A 17,067-nucleotide genomic window follows, 5' to 3' on the forward strand; every position below is an offset into this window, starting at 1 on the left:
AGCCATAAGTAGGGAAAATTATAGCTATGAGTACATTTTAGACATGTTTTATATAAATAGACAGCTTACAAACAAACAAAAGGCAAAAGATTGATTGATTGCTCCATAAGTGATACACTCTATTCATGCAAAAGTTTAGACCTCAATGGAGGTAGAATTCGAAATTTGCCAAAAATTCAATTTTTGTGATAAAATTAGGAAATTTACCACAGTTTTTTTTTTACCATGAGATAAAAAAGTCGTTTATTTGTGTTAACATTGGAGATTTGTTCAGCTAGAAGCAAGGAAACAACTCAAAAATTTGTGTAGATTGTTTTGTGGAGAACTGTCCGAGCTTCAGTGTAGCAATTTTTGTGTCAATTGAGCAACGATTGTGGGAGGCGTTAGGTTTAATCACTTTTACAGTTTTTAAAAAGAAACAGAGAGATGGTTTGTATAACTCCTGCTGCACGCTTAATCCACAACGTGGCCTTATTGATCATTTAACTTCTCTCATTTGAGGTGGTTTATAATAGATGGAATAATAATAACAACTTGTATACAAGGAATTAAACAAAAAGATTACTATTTTGCACCATTTTGCCTGTCTTACTGAGTTGTCCCTATAGCATATTTAACTGCAATAATAAGGTAGTATAGCTTGCTGCTGTCTGAGTGAGGAGAGTATCCCTGCGGGTCACTCAGTAAAACATAACACTTATAAATGATTGAGAGTGCCTATAGTGTTCGGTCTTGCATCCAGCTGGTGAAAAGAGCCATTGCACACAGCTCAGACAGCACATAAAAGTTTAAGACAAACAAAAAATAATGCTTTCATTATTTTTCAATAGTTTTTATTTGCCCATGAAGTTTTAGAAGAATTCTTACTGATTTACAGTTTTAAGTGAGTCAAATAAATACAAAAGTACAAGATCAGGCAATTTTAGTAAGTAGACACCCCTGGATACATTTTCACATGATAGCATATACAATCCAGTCAGCAAAGCCTTGTGTATAACATTGGTCATTATAATGACACTAATTAAAATGTACATCATTTGATCACTCACAACACCATTTATACATTTTTGTCTTAAACTAATTCAATTCAATTCTATTTATATAGTGCCAAACAGTTATCTCACAGCGCTTTTCATAAAAGAGCAGGTCTAGATCGCACTCTCATGTTACTTACAGAAACACAACTAACCAAACACCAAAATCCAAACTTTTGTAGGCAAACGTTAAAGGATTTTGTGACTGGCAGGCTGACAATTTGAATAACAATAAATAATAAATCTGGATGGAAAATCTACTCCCTTCCTGCAACCGCGAATGCTAAAAGTGCTCCGGCTGTAAATTCATTCATGCTTCAGTGGAGCTGGTAAGTGGCCTGGGTGTACGGAGTCTCTATCAGAGCTGAGAGTGCATCTGCATAGGTGTGACCATGTTTATGACTATGCTTGTAGTTAGATTTGAAAAACAGACTATCCCCCGCACAGCTACTGGTATCGTACCTTAATACAGTTCAATATCATGTCACGCAGGTGCAGATGACAACAATTAAAAAGGCTCATACTGTAGGATTTGTGGCACCTCCTAAAACTATGTGGACCTAATTTAATAAAGGTATTGTGTCAGTGGTTCCCTCGTAGAATATTCATATCACATTTAAATAAGTGTGTTAATTAAAGACAAACTTGTTTGTTGCAAAGATGTGGTTGTCTGTTGTTGGCAGCCTTTTGATGACAAAAGTGTCCATGTGTTAGTGTTTGTATCACGCCATTTAATGTGTACTTCTCCATCCCTGCTTCAGCACAAAGTACGCCCAGCAGTGAGACGACACATACTGATGTGAGCATTTGGGAAAAGGCAGGCTGCTCAGTGTAAAATGGCCTTTGCTTCCACCATCTGTTACCACTTGATAAACATGTTTATCCCTTTAGCTTTGGCCTGTCTGTGTTTGGCTTCAGTGCACTGCTGGGCTGTGCGGGGAGCTCCCGTACGTCTTTATATTCTTTTCACATCCAAAGATCAAAGTCAGTCTACACGTTTTAGTTTTGAGTGCTCCCCTTATCACACTTAAATTAATGTAGTATTTGTTATGTTCAGCAGCTCATTGTGTGTCGTTCTTAGTTGATCACGCTGGGTTAATGTGATCCTTGTTAATGTTGAATACATTTGCATAATTAGTGCCAATAGATATAAAGTGGTGTATCAGCAGCATCTTGCATTTATGTTGAGCTTCTTCTTCAAGCGGTGAGTTGAATTTTTTTTTTTTATGAAAATGTACATTTCCTCTCTTTTTTCTCTCTTCTTTTCTGTGACAAAAGTTGAACAGCAGCTCTAACAGGGACAGAGCCATGTCTAAACAGACTACAGCAAAGCTTTAAACTTGCAAGTTTCATTCAATTCATACACTCTGATATATTATTCTAAAAGCACATTCATAATGTTGCTGTACATTGTAAAATGGGCATATACATGGGGGCATATTAGGTTCTCAGTATTAAATAATAATAATAATTATGTTTAAATTAGTTTAGATTAGCATAAGGTTAGTTGTCATGCAACCATAGCACACAGAGAGCAACGAGGATCTTAATTTTTCCTTCATTGTCATGACCAAGTAGAGTCGGTCGCCCGTGGTTACCAGTGAGCTTTTCTCTCTTTGGAAACCAGCTCCAGGAAATGGGAATGACTCGCATAGAGCAGGAAGGACGAGTCAACGTCAACCCACTGGACTTGTCCTGCGTCATCGCCAGCTTGGAGCGGCAGCTCGCTCACACTGTTGCCTACGGTAACCATAAAGATATGTCATTGCCCTACAGAAACACAGTTTGTTGCACCCAGAGAGAAACATGTCTCAAGAACTATAACAAGTTTCGAAAAAATTGTTTGCAAATTTCTGGAGCAGTTACAGCTCAAAAGTAATACCGGATTTCTGAAGTTCAAACTTTTTTTTTTCTTTTTTTTAAAGTGACAACTGAAAAGGAAAAACAAAGAACATTCTTCCTGCTCATTGATACCTGAGTCATCATGAAAGTTGACAGCAATCGTTTCCATCCAAGCATTGTCAGTGTTTCTAGGATCATCCACATAGCCTTTATAGACCTAAATAAAAATAAAGAAAATACATATTATAGTTTTCCTCATAGAAGCCTTTGTTGAATGGTTGTTGTTTTCTTGTCTTGTTGGCAGTAATCAAGTGAGTGTGTCAATTGCGGACCTGAAACCCTGTCGATTTGAAGAGGTCGTTGATGCGTTCACTGATTTTTTCTATCTCTGATGGTGGAATGGCCAGCGTGTTCAATGCTTCTTCTGAGAACTCCCGCTGCAGCGTGAGAGAGACCTGCTCCCCTGGATCTACCATGCCCTACAAAACAAACACATGCACGCAAATAAACAAGTCACAAGATCATGACATCTTACATACCCAAAACCACTCAAACCCATCCATGTCTTGGCGTTGATTTGTTTTTCTTGCGCCTGAGCCTTTTTGAATAGCTGAGAGCACATCATAGTAGACACACCTATCAATAAAGCTTAAAAAAGAAACGTAGAAGCCACCAACCCCGGGAATGGCCCACTCCCCGCAGTCTTTCCTCTTGATGGACACAAATTGCAGGATCGGCAGCTTGGAGACTGAGTGAAATATCTTTTCTCCTTTGGCATCTAATTTCCATCTGCCAAACATTGACAACACATCAGGTGGTTAGACATTTATGAAAAGCTGCAAAACGTTTCCTTTTCCTTTGGTAGTGTAGCAACTCCATCTTTTTGACATGACAGATAACTGTTCTGGTACGGTGATATCATGTTTTGGAAGAAACTTAATTATTAGTTTTTCTCTGACTTTTCCCCGTTTAAATCAATCTTTACGTAGCTAAACTGAGTAAGGAATGATGGATGTCATGGCAAGTATCTTCATTCATGTGTAAAGTAAAGAAAAAGTTACCTGGTGACAATGGGATCAGCTGCGTGATTGGGTCCCCACCGTCCCAGCAAACCTCTACCAGTCACCCCTGTGCGTCCATGAGGATTTCTACATGGATAAAAAGCAAAATTTGCTAGTATATTCATAAACTGATAAGTATATTATACAAAATAGAAAACTGTTTTATATAACAGACAGAAGATTGAGAGAAGCATTGTAGAACTTCCAATTGAATACTTTAGCTATTGCTATATGTGAGAGTAACATTAGGATAAGTGTTTGCCACCCGAAATAGATAAACTGGTATAAACCGTGTTGTTACTGTGACTTTCTATCCGTCAAGGCTTGGAAATCACTGAATGTAGATGTGAACTAACTGCTTTTTTTGAGCAAAACCAATTCAACTGAGAGTTTATGAAGAAATATTTTGTGGTATTTGATAACTTACAGTGGCTTTCCCTCTTCTATTTTGTAGCTGCCGTCAAAGCTTGTCCTATCCACAGCACCATCCACAGTGTTGAACTTTGGAGAAAAAGAGCTGCAAAACAAGCAAAGTTCATAGCATGCAAACTTCATCTGACCTTTGAAAACAAAGAGCAACTACAACAATCAGAATGTCTCACAGCAGCCAAGAAAATAACTACATCTGCAATTCATTCAACATGCACTACAGGTCTTTGTTTATCTAACCTGATGAACTTTAAATGACATATGTGTTGCTCACTCAATATCAGGATCCGCCCATGCTGGCTTATTTACTACTGAAGGGTGGGTGTAGCTGACTGGATTATACTGAGGCCAGTTCTGACTCCAGTCCACCTTGTCATCAGGCACAAGAAAGCGCTGGATGTTGGATCCTGGGTACCCGGGGCATCTGGACTTAACATGAGGAGCTGCTGAGGATGGCATTGTCTTGACACTAGTTGTGTAAAGGTTACAGCAACTGGTACTGATGGGTCTGATGGTTTGACTGGTCCTGAAAGGGTGATAAGATGAGCAGGAGATGGCTGACCTGCAGGGGGAGAAATATGAGACGTGGAAATCTGGTTAAGTAGGCTACGCCTCACTCTACATTCGCTGCAGCACCACCCCACCCCATTCCCTCCGTGCCCAATGACAGGAGGAATCAGGAAGAATCCCAACACATAGCAGAGGAATCATGATAATAACCCAGGAGAGAGTTACTATTATACTGCCATACAAATCTTATGTCTAAAGATATAATGGGCTAGTTTAGCTCTGATTTCTTCAATTTGGTTTTACATAAAAAATTAATATTAATATGGTATTAAATGGAAATAAAGCTTGACTAAACTCTTGCACGTAAGCAACGTTAATCACATATATCGATATAAAACAGATAGCTACAATGGTTATATCTTCTGTAATATTCAATCATATTGCCTGGCAGTGATCAATGAATTTGACAGAAGTAGCTAGCTGCAGCACATACTGTCTAACGTTATTTTTGATTAAACTTAAAGCCGAAACTGTCCTAAAATGTCAAATAGTCACAGCTTCAAGTTAACGTTAATCTTTATAGGTATGTTACTATCCATACCTAACTCCAGGGGTGCAGACTGTGCATGGGAGTCCGAAAAGAGTAAGCGCTAAATGAATCCGGCCGATCCAATCCCGCCGCCGGAGGAAATGTACCATTCCTCGAGACATCAATCAGTAACAACAACTACAACATGCAGCAAAGTAACCAGGAAGTGCACCGCCCGACGCGATGACGTCTGCGAATGGGTGCGGTTACAGCACAGCAGTCGCGCTCGTTTCCATGGTGATTAGAATCAAGTATTCTTTTGGTTAATTTATATGTGTTGCAATAAATAACTAAATTGATTAAAATGTATACCATATATGTTACATCTATTATTACAGACTATTACGTCAAGAAAGGCACTTCCACAATATGAAAAATAAAGGACACTGTGTGATTTCACAATGTAAACAATTTGTAAAAGGTTAAATGCAAACTACCAAATGATAGCAAATACCTTTGACAAATACCTATCTCAGTATCTATTACGCTTTAATTCTAATGATGCACAGGCATTTTGGGTGAAAGTTCACAATTATAATAATGGGTTTCTCATACATGAAAATGTCTGAAATGTAAGGTTGCACAGCTACATTATCATTTACTGTCAACTATAATTGTTTCCTGTTTTTGTATAATGTTATTCGTGGAAACAGTTAAGTCCGTGTACATGTAAACAACAGATCTAACATTATGTTATTGGGTCGTATACAGGTGTGTATTAAGGACAAAAAATAATCGATATAATGACCATTTGATCATAAAGTCTACGTCCTTGACTGTCACAACCATGGATGGTCACAACAGGCAGCATGCAACATATTTCGGCACGCCCACTCGTGGCTGCTGTTGCATGTTTATTTTGCAGATTGCGCTTGTTTCGCCGTAACAATGGCGCGAAACAGGCGGGGTCTCTACCCAACTGACGCGACACCGCCCAAACCAATCACCCTAGTAAGCATATCTAACGCTCCTACATTACCGTACTTTTGCACGCGCATTTACGCTCGGCGCTGAGACCAAATCCGTGCTCGCGCACGAAATCCATTTACACTCCAGTAGTAGAAGAGGGCCCTGATCTAGTCGCTCTGCTCCGTACATTAAACAATCCGTTCGGTTAAAGCGCCGCACAAACGGTAAAAACGTACTGAAAACGGCGGTGGTCCCTCGGCGAATCACACTGACAGAGCAGGAGCGGTTTGGAGAGGAAGAATGGCGGATTCGAGCAGCACCGCAGCGGTCGGGGCCGCAGGCTCCAACAGCGCTGCTGCTGCCGGGGCGGCTGGCACGGTGGCGCAGGATGGAGCGCCCGCAGCTGCGGGACCCAAGGCCGAGTCTGTTAAGGGCCAGATTTTTGATGTGGGCCCCCGCTACACGAACCTTTCTTACATCGGGGAGGGGGCGTACGGAATGGTTTGGTAAGTTGCGCTTGTCGTCTCTGTTGGGCCACCGTAGTGTATAAGTCAGAAGTGCTAACGTTAGCTAACATAAGCTGTTTGTTAGCAAATACTGTTAGCCAGCTAAGTCTAGCTATTGTATTCAACAAGCGTTGCCCGTCAATTAAAAGTGTGGTGTCGATGTATGTGTTTAAAACTGTTGCCCAACATCCATTGTAACCTGAATGCAGCCCATGTTATGTTTAGCAGGTTAGCTGACGAGCTACAGGCGTGGCTATTACAGGAAACATGATTGGGAGTGATTGCGCAGGACGTTTGCTATCAGGAGAAATCTTTTGCAGACTGCATTTGGCCGTACATTTGAGTTGGTGATCGCTAAAGTCGTTTTATAAGTCCTGCGGCATTAGTATCCCAACCACATTTATCTATACGGGAATTCTGATTTATAAACATTCAGCCTGCAGCAAAGCTGCTGCAGAGGATGCGAGTGGGATTTCTCAGTTGTAACGAGGCCTTTCCTCGTGTTATCGCTGTATGTGATCTACAGCCCTGTGTGGACATGTTAAGCAACCCTGTTGCACTTGACATCAATGCCAAGTCATCGCAATCGACGCTGAACTGTGAACAGGATCAGATTTGACAGCACTGCGTGTCAGTGCAAAGTAGATGGTAGCATGAAGCAGGGCAGCAAATTCATCTCAATAAGACACGCCGTGTAGATCACTGTCATTTTTCAAACAGGAGTGTGTCAGCACAGTGTTAGTTTGTTAGTGTCATCATGGGGATGTGATTCCACGGTGGCAGCATTTGGTGTTTGTAAACATTGTCAACACCCACTGGGTAGTACAGTGAAAGATCCAATTATAGTTTAATCCTATGATTTACACCATCTTCAAAACTGCATGTTCGTCATTATCCAGGTGTACAGCTGTTTTGTCACAGATGTGATTATTACTAATGTGTAAATCCAGGGTTGTTTGTTCATGTCACAGTATTCAGCCATTAAAGAAGGTACAATGACATGTGAACTTGCCCAGATTATGCAGTGTGTTGTGCAACAAGAAAACCGACTTCCACCAATAGGGAAGATGTGATGTAATTATTGTTCCTGTTGAGGCTAAGTGTGTAAAACCTTAGATGATTTTCTTTTCAACACAAAGGGACAGTAAATTCAAGCGTCTCAAAAACACAACCATTCATAGCTCCTCTCAGCCTCCACCTACTCTACACCTACACCACTCTGCATCTACACTTGGGCATACACCTACAGTACTTCAAAACATATCACAGCAAACATGTGCATCCTGGCAGCGAGACAGTCTGCAACGCCCGTTCGGAGCTTAGTATTAGCCCAGTTTCTGATAACGTCATTGTGTGTGTGTGAATTGTATAGTGTGTAATATGAGACCTGTTTTGTGCTTCTGTCCACATCCTCCCTATCCAGCTCTGCAATGGACAACGTGACAAGCCAGCGTGTAGCCATCAAGAAAATCAGCCCATTTGAGCACCAGACGTACTGCCAGCGCACACTGAGGGAAATCAAGATCCTGCTGCGTTTCCACCATGAGAATATCATCGGCATCAACGACATTCTCAGGGCACGACACCTTGACAACATGAGGGATGTGTATCCTTTAATGCTTACACGAAGGGTCTCGCTGCATTTGTATGCAGGCTGCTAATTCAAATGTTCCTATTCCCTAAACTTAGATTGGTCATTATTATTATAATAATTATTATTATTATTGGAATAATTAGTCCAATTCTAAACTTTGACAGTGCAAAGCATTATCTTTTTTATTTTTTTTTATTTTTTTTTTATTTTTATTTGTATTGTGCTGCTCCTACTATGATTATATCACTCAAAAGGTGCTAATTTAAAAATCTGGTGATGTTGCATCCAATGACCTGTAAGAAAACCGTGTACAGTGACTTTGGAAGAGTAACTTTAATGCAATACCCTCTGCATTTCCATTTTAAGTGTGTTGGAGAATGAGAATTCAGCTGTGGACACGCAAAACAAATAAACCAGGAGATTTTAATCCACCTCGCAGTCACTATAATCTCGCTTTAGTGTAAAGCTTTAAAATTGGGTTAACCAAGAGTTCAGTGGAACTGTTAATAAGGAGAAAAATGTAATGAAAAACTTTGGCCAATCCAGTCATTTCAGAGGGAGAGCATTCCTATTGGCTGTTCTAGAAATGTAGCTGCACGTACCTTTTGATATGAGGAAAGCCTTATTCAGTGGCCAAAAATACTGCAGAGATAGTTGCTATTCCAGCACTGGCAAAAACTGGCTCACGGCAAAGACGTCCCAAAAAGAAGACTGGCTCAGCCCATAGTTGCTGTGTAGGGGAAAAGTTCATGTATTATTTGAAGAACAGAATTATTGCGCCTATTTGACCAACTTTACTTAAGTTTAGCCAAAGGTTTCTCTACAAGACATACTGTAATAAAAACATGACATAACAAACATAATGGTTCAGCAACTCCTGGTTTTATTTGATTCAACTTATGTTGTCGAATAATTCAGGACACATAAAAAATCACTTTCAGAGTGGTCTTAATGTTTCTCCTCGTGTCCGTGTCCTCTTGTTGTCCTCCTTGACCCGTGCGTCCTCCCAGCTACATAGTGCAGACTCTGATGGAGACGGACCTGTACAAGCTGCTGAAGACCCAGAGGCTGAGCAACGACCACGTTTGCTATTTCCTCTACCAGATCCTGCGAGGCCTCAAGTACATTCACTCAGCCAACGTGTTGCACCGTGACCTCAAGCCCTCCAACCTGCTCATCAACACCACCTGCGACCTCAAGGTCAAAACACACACACACACACACACACACACACACACACACACACACACACGCGCACACACACACGCACACACACACACACACACACACACACACACACACACACTAGGGCTTCATGATATGAGGAAAATATCTAATTGTGACTATTTTGACTGATTTTGCTTTTGTGATCATAGTTTAAAAAAATGCTAGGATCTGTACCAAATAAAGAATTTAGTTTGTAGGCCAATGCCTATCTGCAGCACTACAATACCTTGCAAAAATATGTTTTTAATATGTTAGATTTACTATAGGTGTTAAACATTCCCTGTAATTTAAACATGGTAACTGGCTGGCTTTTCGAAAGAGAAAAGTTAAAAAGAGGATTTAATTTTAACACAAGAACTATTATGCTTATGTTAGCAGTTGCAAGTTACAGCACTCAAGAAACTATTGAAAAAGAATCTCAGGAAATGTTGGACATGGGTGATGGATTGACTTGAGCCCTACTTTGCTCCCCATGGCTCTTACTGTGCAACAAACAATTGAATTGCAAAATATAACTCATATTCAAACTTGGTATTTGCAGATACTTAATATTAAATCACTCATAGTTGAATTGTGATAGTTTGTGTTTCTAATTCAAGCAGCTAAGTACCCAAACATGAAATACTTCTTGATTTTATTAATGAGGATCTAAACGATGTAAATTACTAACATGTATTGGCCAGTTAGGTGTCAGTACCTTATAAGAGTAAAAGAGCAAAATTGCCCATCTAAATGTATTTTCCTTACCACAATAGCTGCGCAATGTTTAATGTGTAAGAGCTGTGGCCCTTTCAACCATATAGTATTGTTGCTTCTTTCTCCACTTCTACAATGATAAATACTGAATAACTTGTAACCTGTAGATGATCAGTGTGTTTGGGATGACTGAAAGATACAGAAGGACGTACAACTATTAAAAGCCCCTAAGAGCTGTGAACATCCATCCAAAATGCATTTTCCTTCAGAGTCATGGCTGCTCAGTTTGTTTGATCAGAGACTAATTCAACTCTTTCAACATTTTGATTCTGCAGTGATTTGTCAGTGTTCAAAAATCTACAATAAAGCTACTATAAACGCATTGATGTGAGCCATCGGGTTTGCTATGCTCTCTGCCTTGTTGTCCAGCTTCAGAAAACACTTGGGAACTCTCAGCAGCCAACCATCAATCCCTGGATTAGTTGATCATGTGGGAGGAGTGAAGAGCAAAGGCAGCACATGTTGCTTTCTGATACAGTCCTCTCCCTTATTATGCTTATACATTAGATAGATAGATAGATAGATAGATAGATAGATAGATAGATAGTACACATAGTGTGTGTATGTATATAATTTAATTTAAAAAAAAAAAATGTATCTACGCAGCTAAAAAAAAAAAGTAAATAAATGAGGAAACGATCAAATTCCTCCCCTATTTTGTGGGTTGTGTACAGTATTAATCTGCTAGAATACTACCTGCCCCCGCATTTCCTGCAATTTTGGCATTTTATTGAACAGAAATGCGATTCGGGGTGTTAGGCTTAACATGTATTAATATGACGTTTCTGACATCTTACCGTGTTATTCTCAGATCTGTGACTTTGGCCTGGCGCGGATAGCCGACCCCGAGCACGACCACACAGGTTTCTTGACCGAGTACGTGGCCACGCGTTGGTACAGGGCTCCAGAAATCATGCTCAATTCAAAGGTAGGTCTGGAAAGAACTGGTGTGGATTCTGAACTGAACTGACTGAAAAGCTTCTTAGTTTGTTGACTATATGTGCGTTTGTGTCCCAGGGCTACTCCAAGTCCATTGACATCTGGTCAGTTGGCTGCATCCTGGCTGAGATGTTGTCCAACAGGCCCATCTTCCCCGGGAAACACTACTTAGACCAGCTCAACCACATACTGGGTGAGTTTCCCCACATTTTAAGCATCAACCATTTTTATTTGCAGGACATTCACGTTTGCATCCATTCTTATTTCCTCATTGTTTCGATGGCATTAAAGCAGGTTTTTACCAGACTAATGGACACATCTTTACCATCAGTTTAGTAGCCATATTGAAATATGTCCCTCACTCTGTGTGCAGGCGTCCTTGGCTCTCCTTCTCAAGATGATTTGAACTGCATTATCAACATGAAGGCGAGGAACTACCTGCAGTCCCTGCCTCATAAACCCAGGATCCCCTGGGAGAGTCTCTACAAGGCGGACTCAAAAGGTAGGGCAATGCACCACATTATTCATTTCTAAACCGGGAATGTAAGGGGAGAAATTGGGAAATATATATTTCAAATTAGGAATAAAAACAACCTTTGTATAGTTAGCAGAAAATGTCGCTATGCAGTCACGCTAACAGACATACTGGTGCCTGTGAAAATAAACTCACAGGTCAGAGGACTGTGCTGTTTTTTTAAAACTGTTTAGCTTGATCAGTGTGACAAGCAACAAATAGGGCTGCACAATATATCGTTTTATCATTATCGCAACATCATCTCTAAAGGCTGGGACATATTGCGAAAGACATTCAGAGATGCTACAGTGCACAGTTTGTTAGCTCAATGTTCAGCTCACACCTGCTATCTTTGGCTGTTTTTTTTCCTCCCCACAAAAATCTTTATCGACATTTAATTCACCAGTAAAACAACAAACTCATAAACACTAGCAAATGAAACGACACAAAAGTCGGCTTGGGGATTGCTTTCACATTTCACAACCTTGGAGTGTAATGTCTCTGTTAACTATAGTTCTAGTCCTATTTTCCCATTTTCGGTCCAGTTCTGCTTCTTGTAGTCTGTTAGTCTGCCAGTCTTTCCAGTTAATAGATTTCTCTCGTTGGTAATGTTTCCTTAGCCCAGTTCCAAATGAGAGCTTTCTTTAGCTACTAGCAGTATTTGATCACGAGCAATACTTTTTTCTTTAGGGAATTTACATAGATAAAGCACCAAATAACTTTTATGGACCTTATACCTTTTTTAGTTTTCTTTTTTAGTTGTTTTAGTGTCTGTCCAATAAACATTTTGACAGTGAAATAAAATGAATACACCTGTAAGAAAAGAAAGAAACTGAACTAACTAAAGCTCTTGATGAATCTAACGCAGCTCTGGACCTGCTGGGACGCATGTTGACCTTTAACCCCGTGAAGCGCATTAGCGTTGAGGAGGCCCTGGCTCATCCTTACCTGGAGCAGTACTACGATCCCACAGATGAGGTATGCACAGATTGAGCCAATTTATGAATGAATGTCCTACTGCCGCAGCACAAGGCAATCATGGAAAATAACTTGTGTGTTGTATTTTAATATATCTATTTTAGTATTTTAAAGAACTTAAAAGAGGGCTCAAGATTTAAGTTGTAAAAATGTAAGTTGTGCCTTCTCAGTCTATCAATATTTAAACTGTACGCCACGGAGGAATCTGCACCAACTGAACAAATACAAGTTTTGAGATTTGCACAAATATGTTTGTCGTTGTTTTCAACCATGTGCCAAGATTTAATCGTGAGTCTTTTCCTGCTTTGACAAAAAGCCTCTTAGCTGTTTGGAATGCTATTAGTACTAAGTTTGCTCTATGGTTCAGCCCAGGAGGAGGGTAAACAATGCAAACACGTCTCAGTTCACGTCAGCATAGACTGAACTCTAGTACTGTTTTGTAGAAATCTAAATGTTGGAATTATTCAGTTTTTTCCAGTTTCATAGGCTTTTTGTGAAAGGTACTGCTTCTTTAAATTTAATTAAAAACTAACAATTCAAACATTTTACTGCGCTGTTCAGGTTGCATAAAGCCTCTCCAGCTTCCCCGACTTGGCAGCAGCCGTTTCAGAGCCTACCTTTTTATATAAGCTGCAGCTGCCTAAGCTAGGTTTAGGACATAGCTCTAAGGACATAGCTCTCCAGCTTCAGTTGAAAGTTTGTACAATGTGTGGGTGTTTTTTTTTCTTTTGTAGCCAGTAGCAGAGGAGCCCTTCACTTTCTCCATGGAACTGGATGACCTTCCTAAGGAAAAGCTGAAGGAACTGATCTACGAGGAAACTGCTCGTTTCCAGGAAACCTACCAGGGCTCCTGAGATGCACAGGTACGCAGCCAAAAGCTCACAGTCACAGCAATTCAAGATTCTGCTGATTAAAGGTTGAAAAATAAATACCTGAAATATATTTTAGTAGATTTTTCTTTCCAGATATACCCTGATATACACCATAGGTGCTTCACCTAACGATGCAGCTACAGATCAAGCTAGTTGTTTTGGTCATAAGTCTGAACAGGTTGATCCAAATGATAGAAAGCTAAATTATGTCTTTCTTGACCTGTGCGTGAGTCATGCTGTACTTGAGGGAGATGATTGGTGGCGTATTGATGTGGTGACTGAAACACACGGGAGAGGTTCAAAAGAGATTGATGCAAATCAATGTGATCTGAGAATTACAACATCAGTCAAAAATCAACCACTTCTAAAAAAAAGAAAAGAATAAAAAAGCTGCATTTGGTGTTCACCCAGTGTTTGATTCGGTTTTCTTTTAAAACTGCAAGAGCTCTGAAGAGACTTTGTTGTGATTCGGGACCACAAGATGTCAGTTGAGCAATTCATTCATTCAAACACATCCAAAACTCGACTGTTCGAAATGTACTACCATGTCCCTCAATTATTCTGACTTACATTTATATCAAGGGCAAGTTGCCCAGCAAGTTCATCACAAATATTTCATTTGGACTGTTTGCTTGTCATTGGCATTTTATTATAATAGACAAATCCTTTAAAACTGAGTGATCTTGTCTGGTAAATGGTCTTAATGTCCTGCTGCTATCAGCATGTATAGTATTCGTATCAGTATTGTATGTGCTTTAGATCCAGTGAGGGAATGGATGTGAGAAAAGGACTTTGGAAATGTTAAACGTGAGAAGAGATAGCTACATATGATTTTAAAAAGGATTCTTACGGTTATTCTAGTTAGTTAGCCAAGAGGATGTCCGTTGTGAATGCATTTCCATTCAATTAAATTGACACATTAAGAGTTAAATGACATAATTACGAACAAATTAAGTTTAAAATTTTATTTCAAATACTAAGGTAATGTTTTCAGGACCTTCTCAAAGACCTCAACATGAAATTGAAGAGGAAATTTAGGACAACGTGACATCTTGAATTTCACTATTATTAGCTCTGCTACCTCATATATTGGCACATGACGAGTGATTCGGATCCTACAGAGAGTAATGGAAGTTAGAATGAGACTTAATATTCGTTAGTTCATAGTGGGCCTAAGTGCATTTCTTTTTCTTTACTTTCCTTTTTTTTTTAGCCCTAAAGAGTGACAAAGCCACACCAAGGCTTTGAACAAGAAGATCCCAACAACATGCTAAAACAAAAAGAAAAATGCATCTTCAAGAAACCAACAAAAAGAGAAAACAAGAAATGAACATTTAACGGCTTAACTTTCTATTTCTACTGCAGGAGAGCTAAGTTTTACTTTTTTTTTCTGTGGTGGGGTGGGGTGGGGTGGTAGGGGGGTCTGTCGTACTCGTACCGTTTCAGTTTCAACCATGTTGGACTCTCCATCCTCTCACCTCACATTTGTTTTCCCGTTAAAGGTCCTTCCTCATCCCGTCCCATTTACAGTAACTCACTGTTTCTCACCTGTCCTGATCAAACCCCTTTTCTGCCTCTCCTGCAGCTGTTACTAGAGCTCTCTCTGTTGCTCCCTTTCATATAAACTACTGTATTAACCCACACCATAACTCTCTTGTCTTGCGCCATGTAAATCACTACCTGGAAAAATTGAGGGCTATAAGAACGGGGATGTTATACATGTTATATCGGGTGTATGTATATACAAAAATATAAAAAGCTTCTTTTTTTTTCTTCTTTTTTTTGGAGAGTGTGCTTGTCTCAGTTTTTGTATGTACACTGTTGTTCGAGTGTTTTCGCATCAGTCGTATCAGTATGTTTTGGGGTTTGTATTTGCTTGTCTTTTTTTTGAACACTTGATTTTGAGGCACACATTCAATGTTTTTACTGGCATGTTAGCAGGTTTTGTCGTTGCTCTTTTTGTTTTTGTTATCAAAAAACAAAAACTGTATGATGTTCATATGAATGCATGCATTCCTGAAATTAACCAAAGTGGCAAAGAGATGCAGGAAACTTGGAGGAGCAACTAAGTAATATCTATAATTGTTTTGAATCGTACCTTGAACCTATTTCTTGACCTGTAACTTGTACCAAGGACAGACAAACTCCCCCTTAATTTGTGAAAAGTTGGTTATATTCGGGAGGCGCTACATGATTGGAACAAATGGAAATCAAACAGCAAAAAAATATAGTTTCTATAATTGTGTATTCATTCAAACAGTGATACCTAGCCCCATTTTCCAGAACATTCACGGTACTCTGTGCCATGTCAAAACGTTGTTTGGTTTTGTTTTTCTGACGATCATGAACTACCTGCCTTAATGTAAGTTTTACAGTGGAAGAATATTGGTACAACATTACTGTATCGTCCACATTTGGCCCCACTGCCAAAATCCAAATCCAAAAAATAGATGATCCAGTGTCAGTATTACATTCCTATATTAAATTAGATTTTTGCTACAAATGCATAGCAGATAAATGATGAACTGTTTGTCTCATAACATCACTGAAGCCCCCTGGTGTTCCTCAACTCCTCTTGATCCTACATTTCAGTGAATCCTCTATTTCCAGAGCCCTGTCTAGGAGCACATATGGCATTCTGGAAAATGGGGCCTGGTTGACAGCCTTTCTACCCCGCCATGCTGTTTTTGTACTGCGTTCCTATTTGCTACCATTTGTCCCAGGTCAACTGTACGGAGTCAAATGTGTATGTGGGCTTGGGCCTAACTAGCAAAGCGAAAGCCCAAATTTAAACATTCACGTATTCAAAGTGGCCATACTTGAATGCGGTTTAGAGAAGAGCACTTTCCACGAGCATTTTTTGATTATGATCTTTCTGGCTCATTGATGTGAGTGTTGAATGTAAATGGCCAGAATTTCCGGAGTCTGTTGCTGCAGCTTAGCGTTCGCCAGTTGTGATCTTTTACATGAATGGCACCTCTTATACAACTACTGAGAAAACTGTACATGTCACTGATAAATGCTATGTTCACGATATATGGTAGAGATGAAAAAAATTCCCATGTACAACTTGCGAGTGTCATCCAAACGGGTTATAAATCAAAGCTTTCAGAAAAGTCGTAACTACGAGATGCAAGTGGACGGAAGGGCTATTTAATAGTTGGAAACTCGCAATTGTAACGCCAATATGACGTGAATGTGGCATAATCAAGGACATAATAGTCAAGCCAAGCAACCATCATCACTTCATGGTTTGTGGATATATATATATATATATATATATATATATATATATATATATATATAT

At 39.6% G+C, this 17,067-nt stretch overlaps 2 protein-coding genes across 3 annotated transcripts; one reads left to right on the plus strand and one right to left on the minus strand.

Annotated features, from left to right (window-relative positions):
• Positions 1–2,289: 2,289 nt before the first annotated feature.
• nudt9 (nudix (nucleoside diphosphate linked moiety X)-type motif 9) lies at positions 2,290–5,669 on the minus strand. 2 transcript variants are annotated; one of them, XM_034893334.1, is made up of 8 exons: positions 5,478–5,669; positions 4,641–4,928; positions 4,365–4,454; positions 3,938–4,024; positions 3,554–3,665; positions 3,209–3,355; positions 3,009–3,093; positions 2,290–2,774 (listed from the first exon to the last, which is right to left on the minus strand). In XM_034893334.1, exons 1-8 carry the CDS (start codon positions 5,585–5,587, stop codon positions 2,629–2,631), a joined length of 1,065 nt encoding a protein of 354 aa, XP_034749225.1. In that variant the 5' UTR covers positions 5,588–5,669; the 3' UTR covers positions 2,290–2,628. The 2 variants fall into 2 exon arrangements, with proteins under 2 accessions (XP_034749225.1, XP_034749226.1); XM_034893335.1 differs by having other exon boundaries at positions 4,641–4,892; positions 5,478–5,635.
• A 790-nt stretch (positions 5,670–6,459) lies between these two features.
• On the plus strand, positions 6,460–15,073 carry mapk3 (mitogen-activated protein kinase 3). Its single transcript, XM_034893329.1, has 9 exons — positions 6,460–6,880; positions 8,304–8,486; positions 9,485–9,674; positions 11,269–11,385; positions 11,475–11,589; positions 11,770–11,898; positions 12,779–12,888; positions 13,623–13,751; positions 14,974–15,073. Exons 1-8 carry the CDS (start codon positions 6,675–6,677, stop codon positions 13,740–13,742), a joined length of 1,170 nt encoding a protein of 389 aa, XP_034749220.1. The 5' UTR covers positions 6,460–6,674; the 3' UTR covers positions 13,743–13,751; positions 14,974–15,073.
• The last annotated feature ends 1,994 nt before the right edge of the window (positions 15,074–17,067 follow it).

Source organism: Etheostoma cragini, chromosome 15 (genome assembly GCF_013103735.1).
Source record: "Etheostoma cragini isolate CJK2018 chromosome 15, CSU_Ecrag_1.0, whole genome shotgun sequence".
Lineage (NCBI taxonomy): Eukaryota > Metazoa > Chordata > Actinopteri > Perciformes > Percidae > Etheostoma > Etheostoma cragini.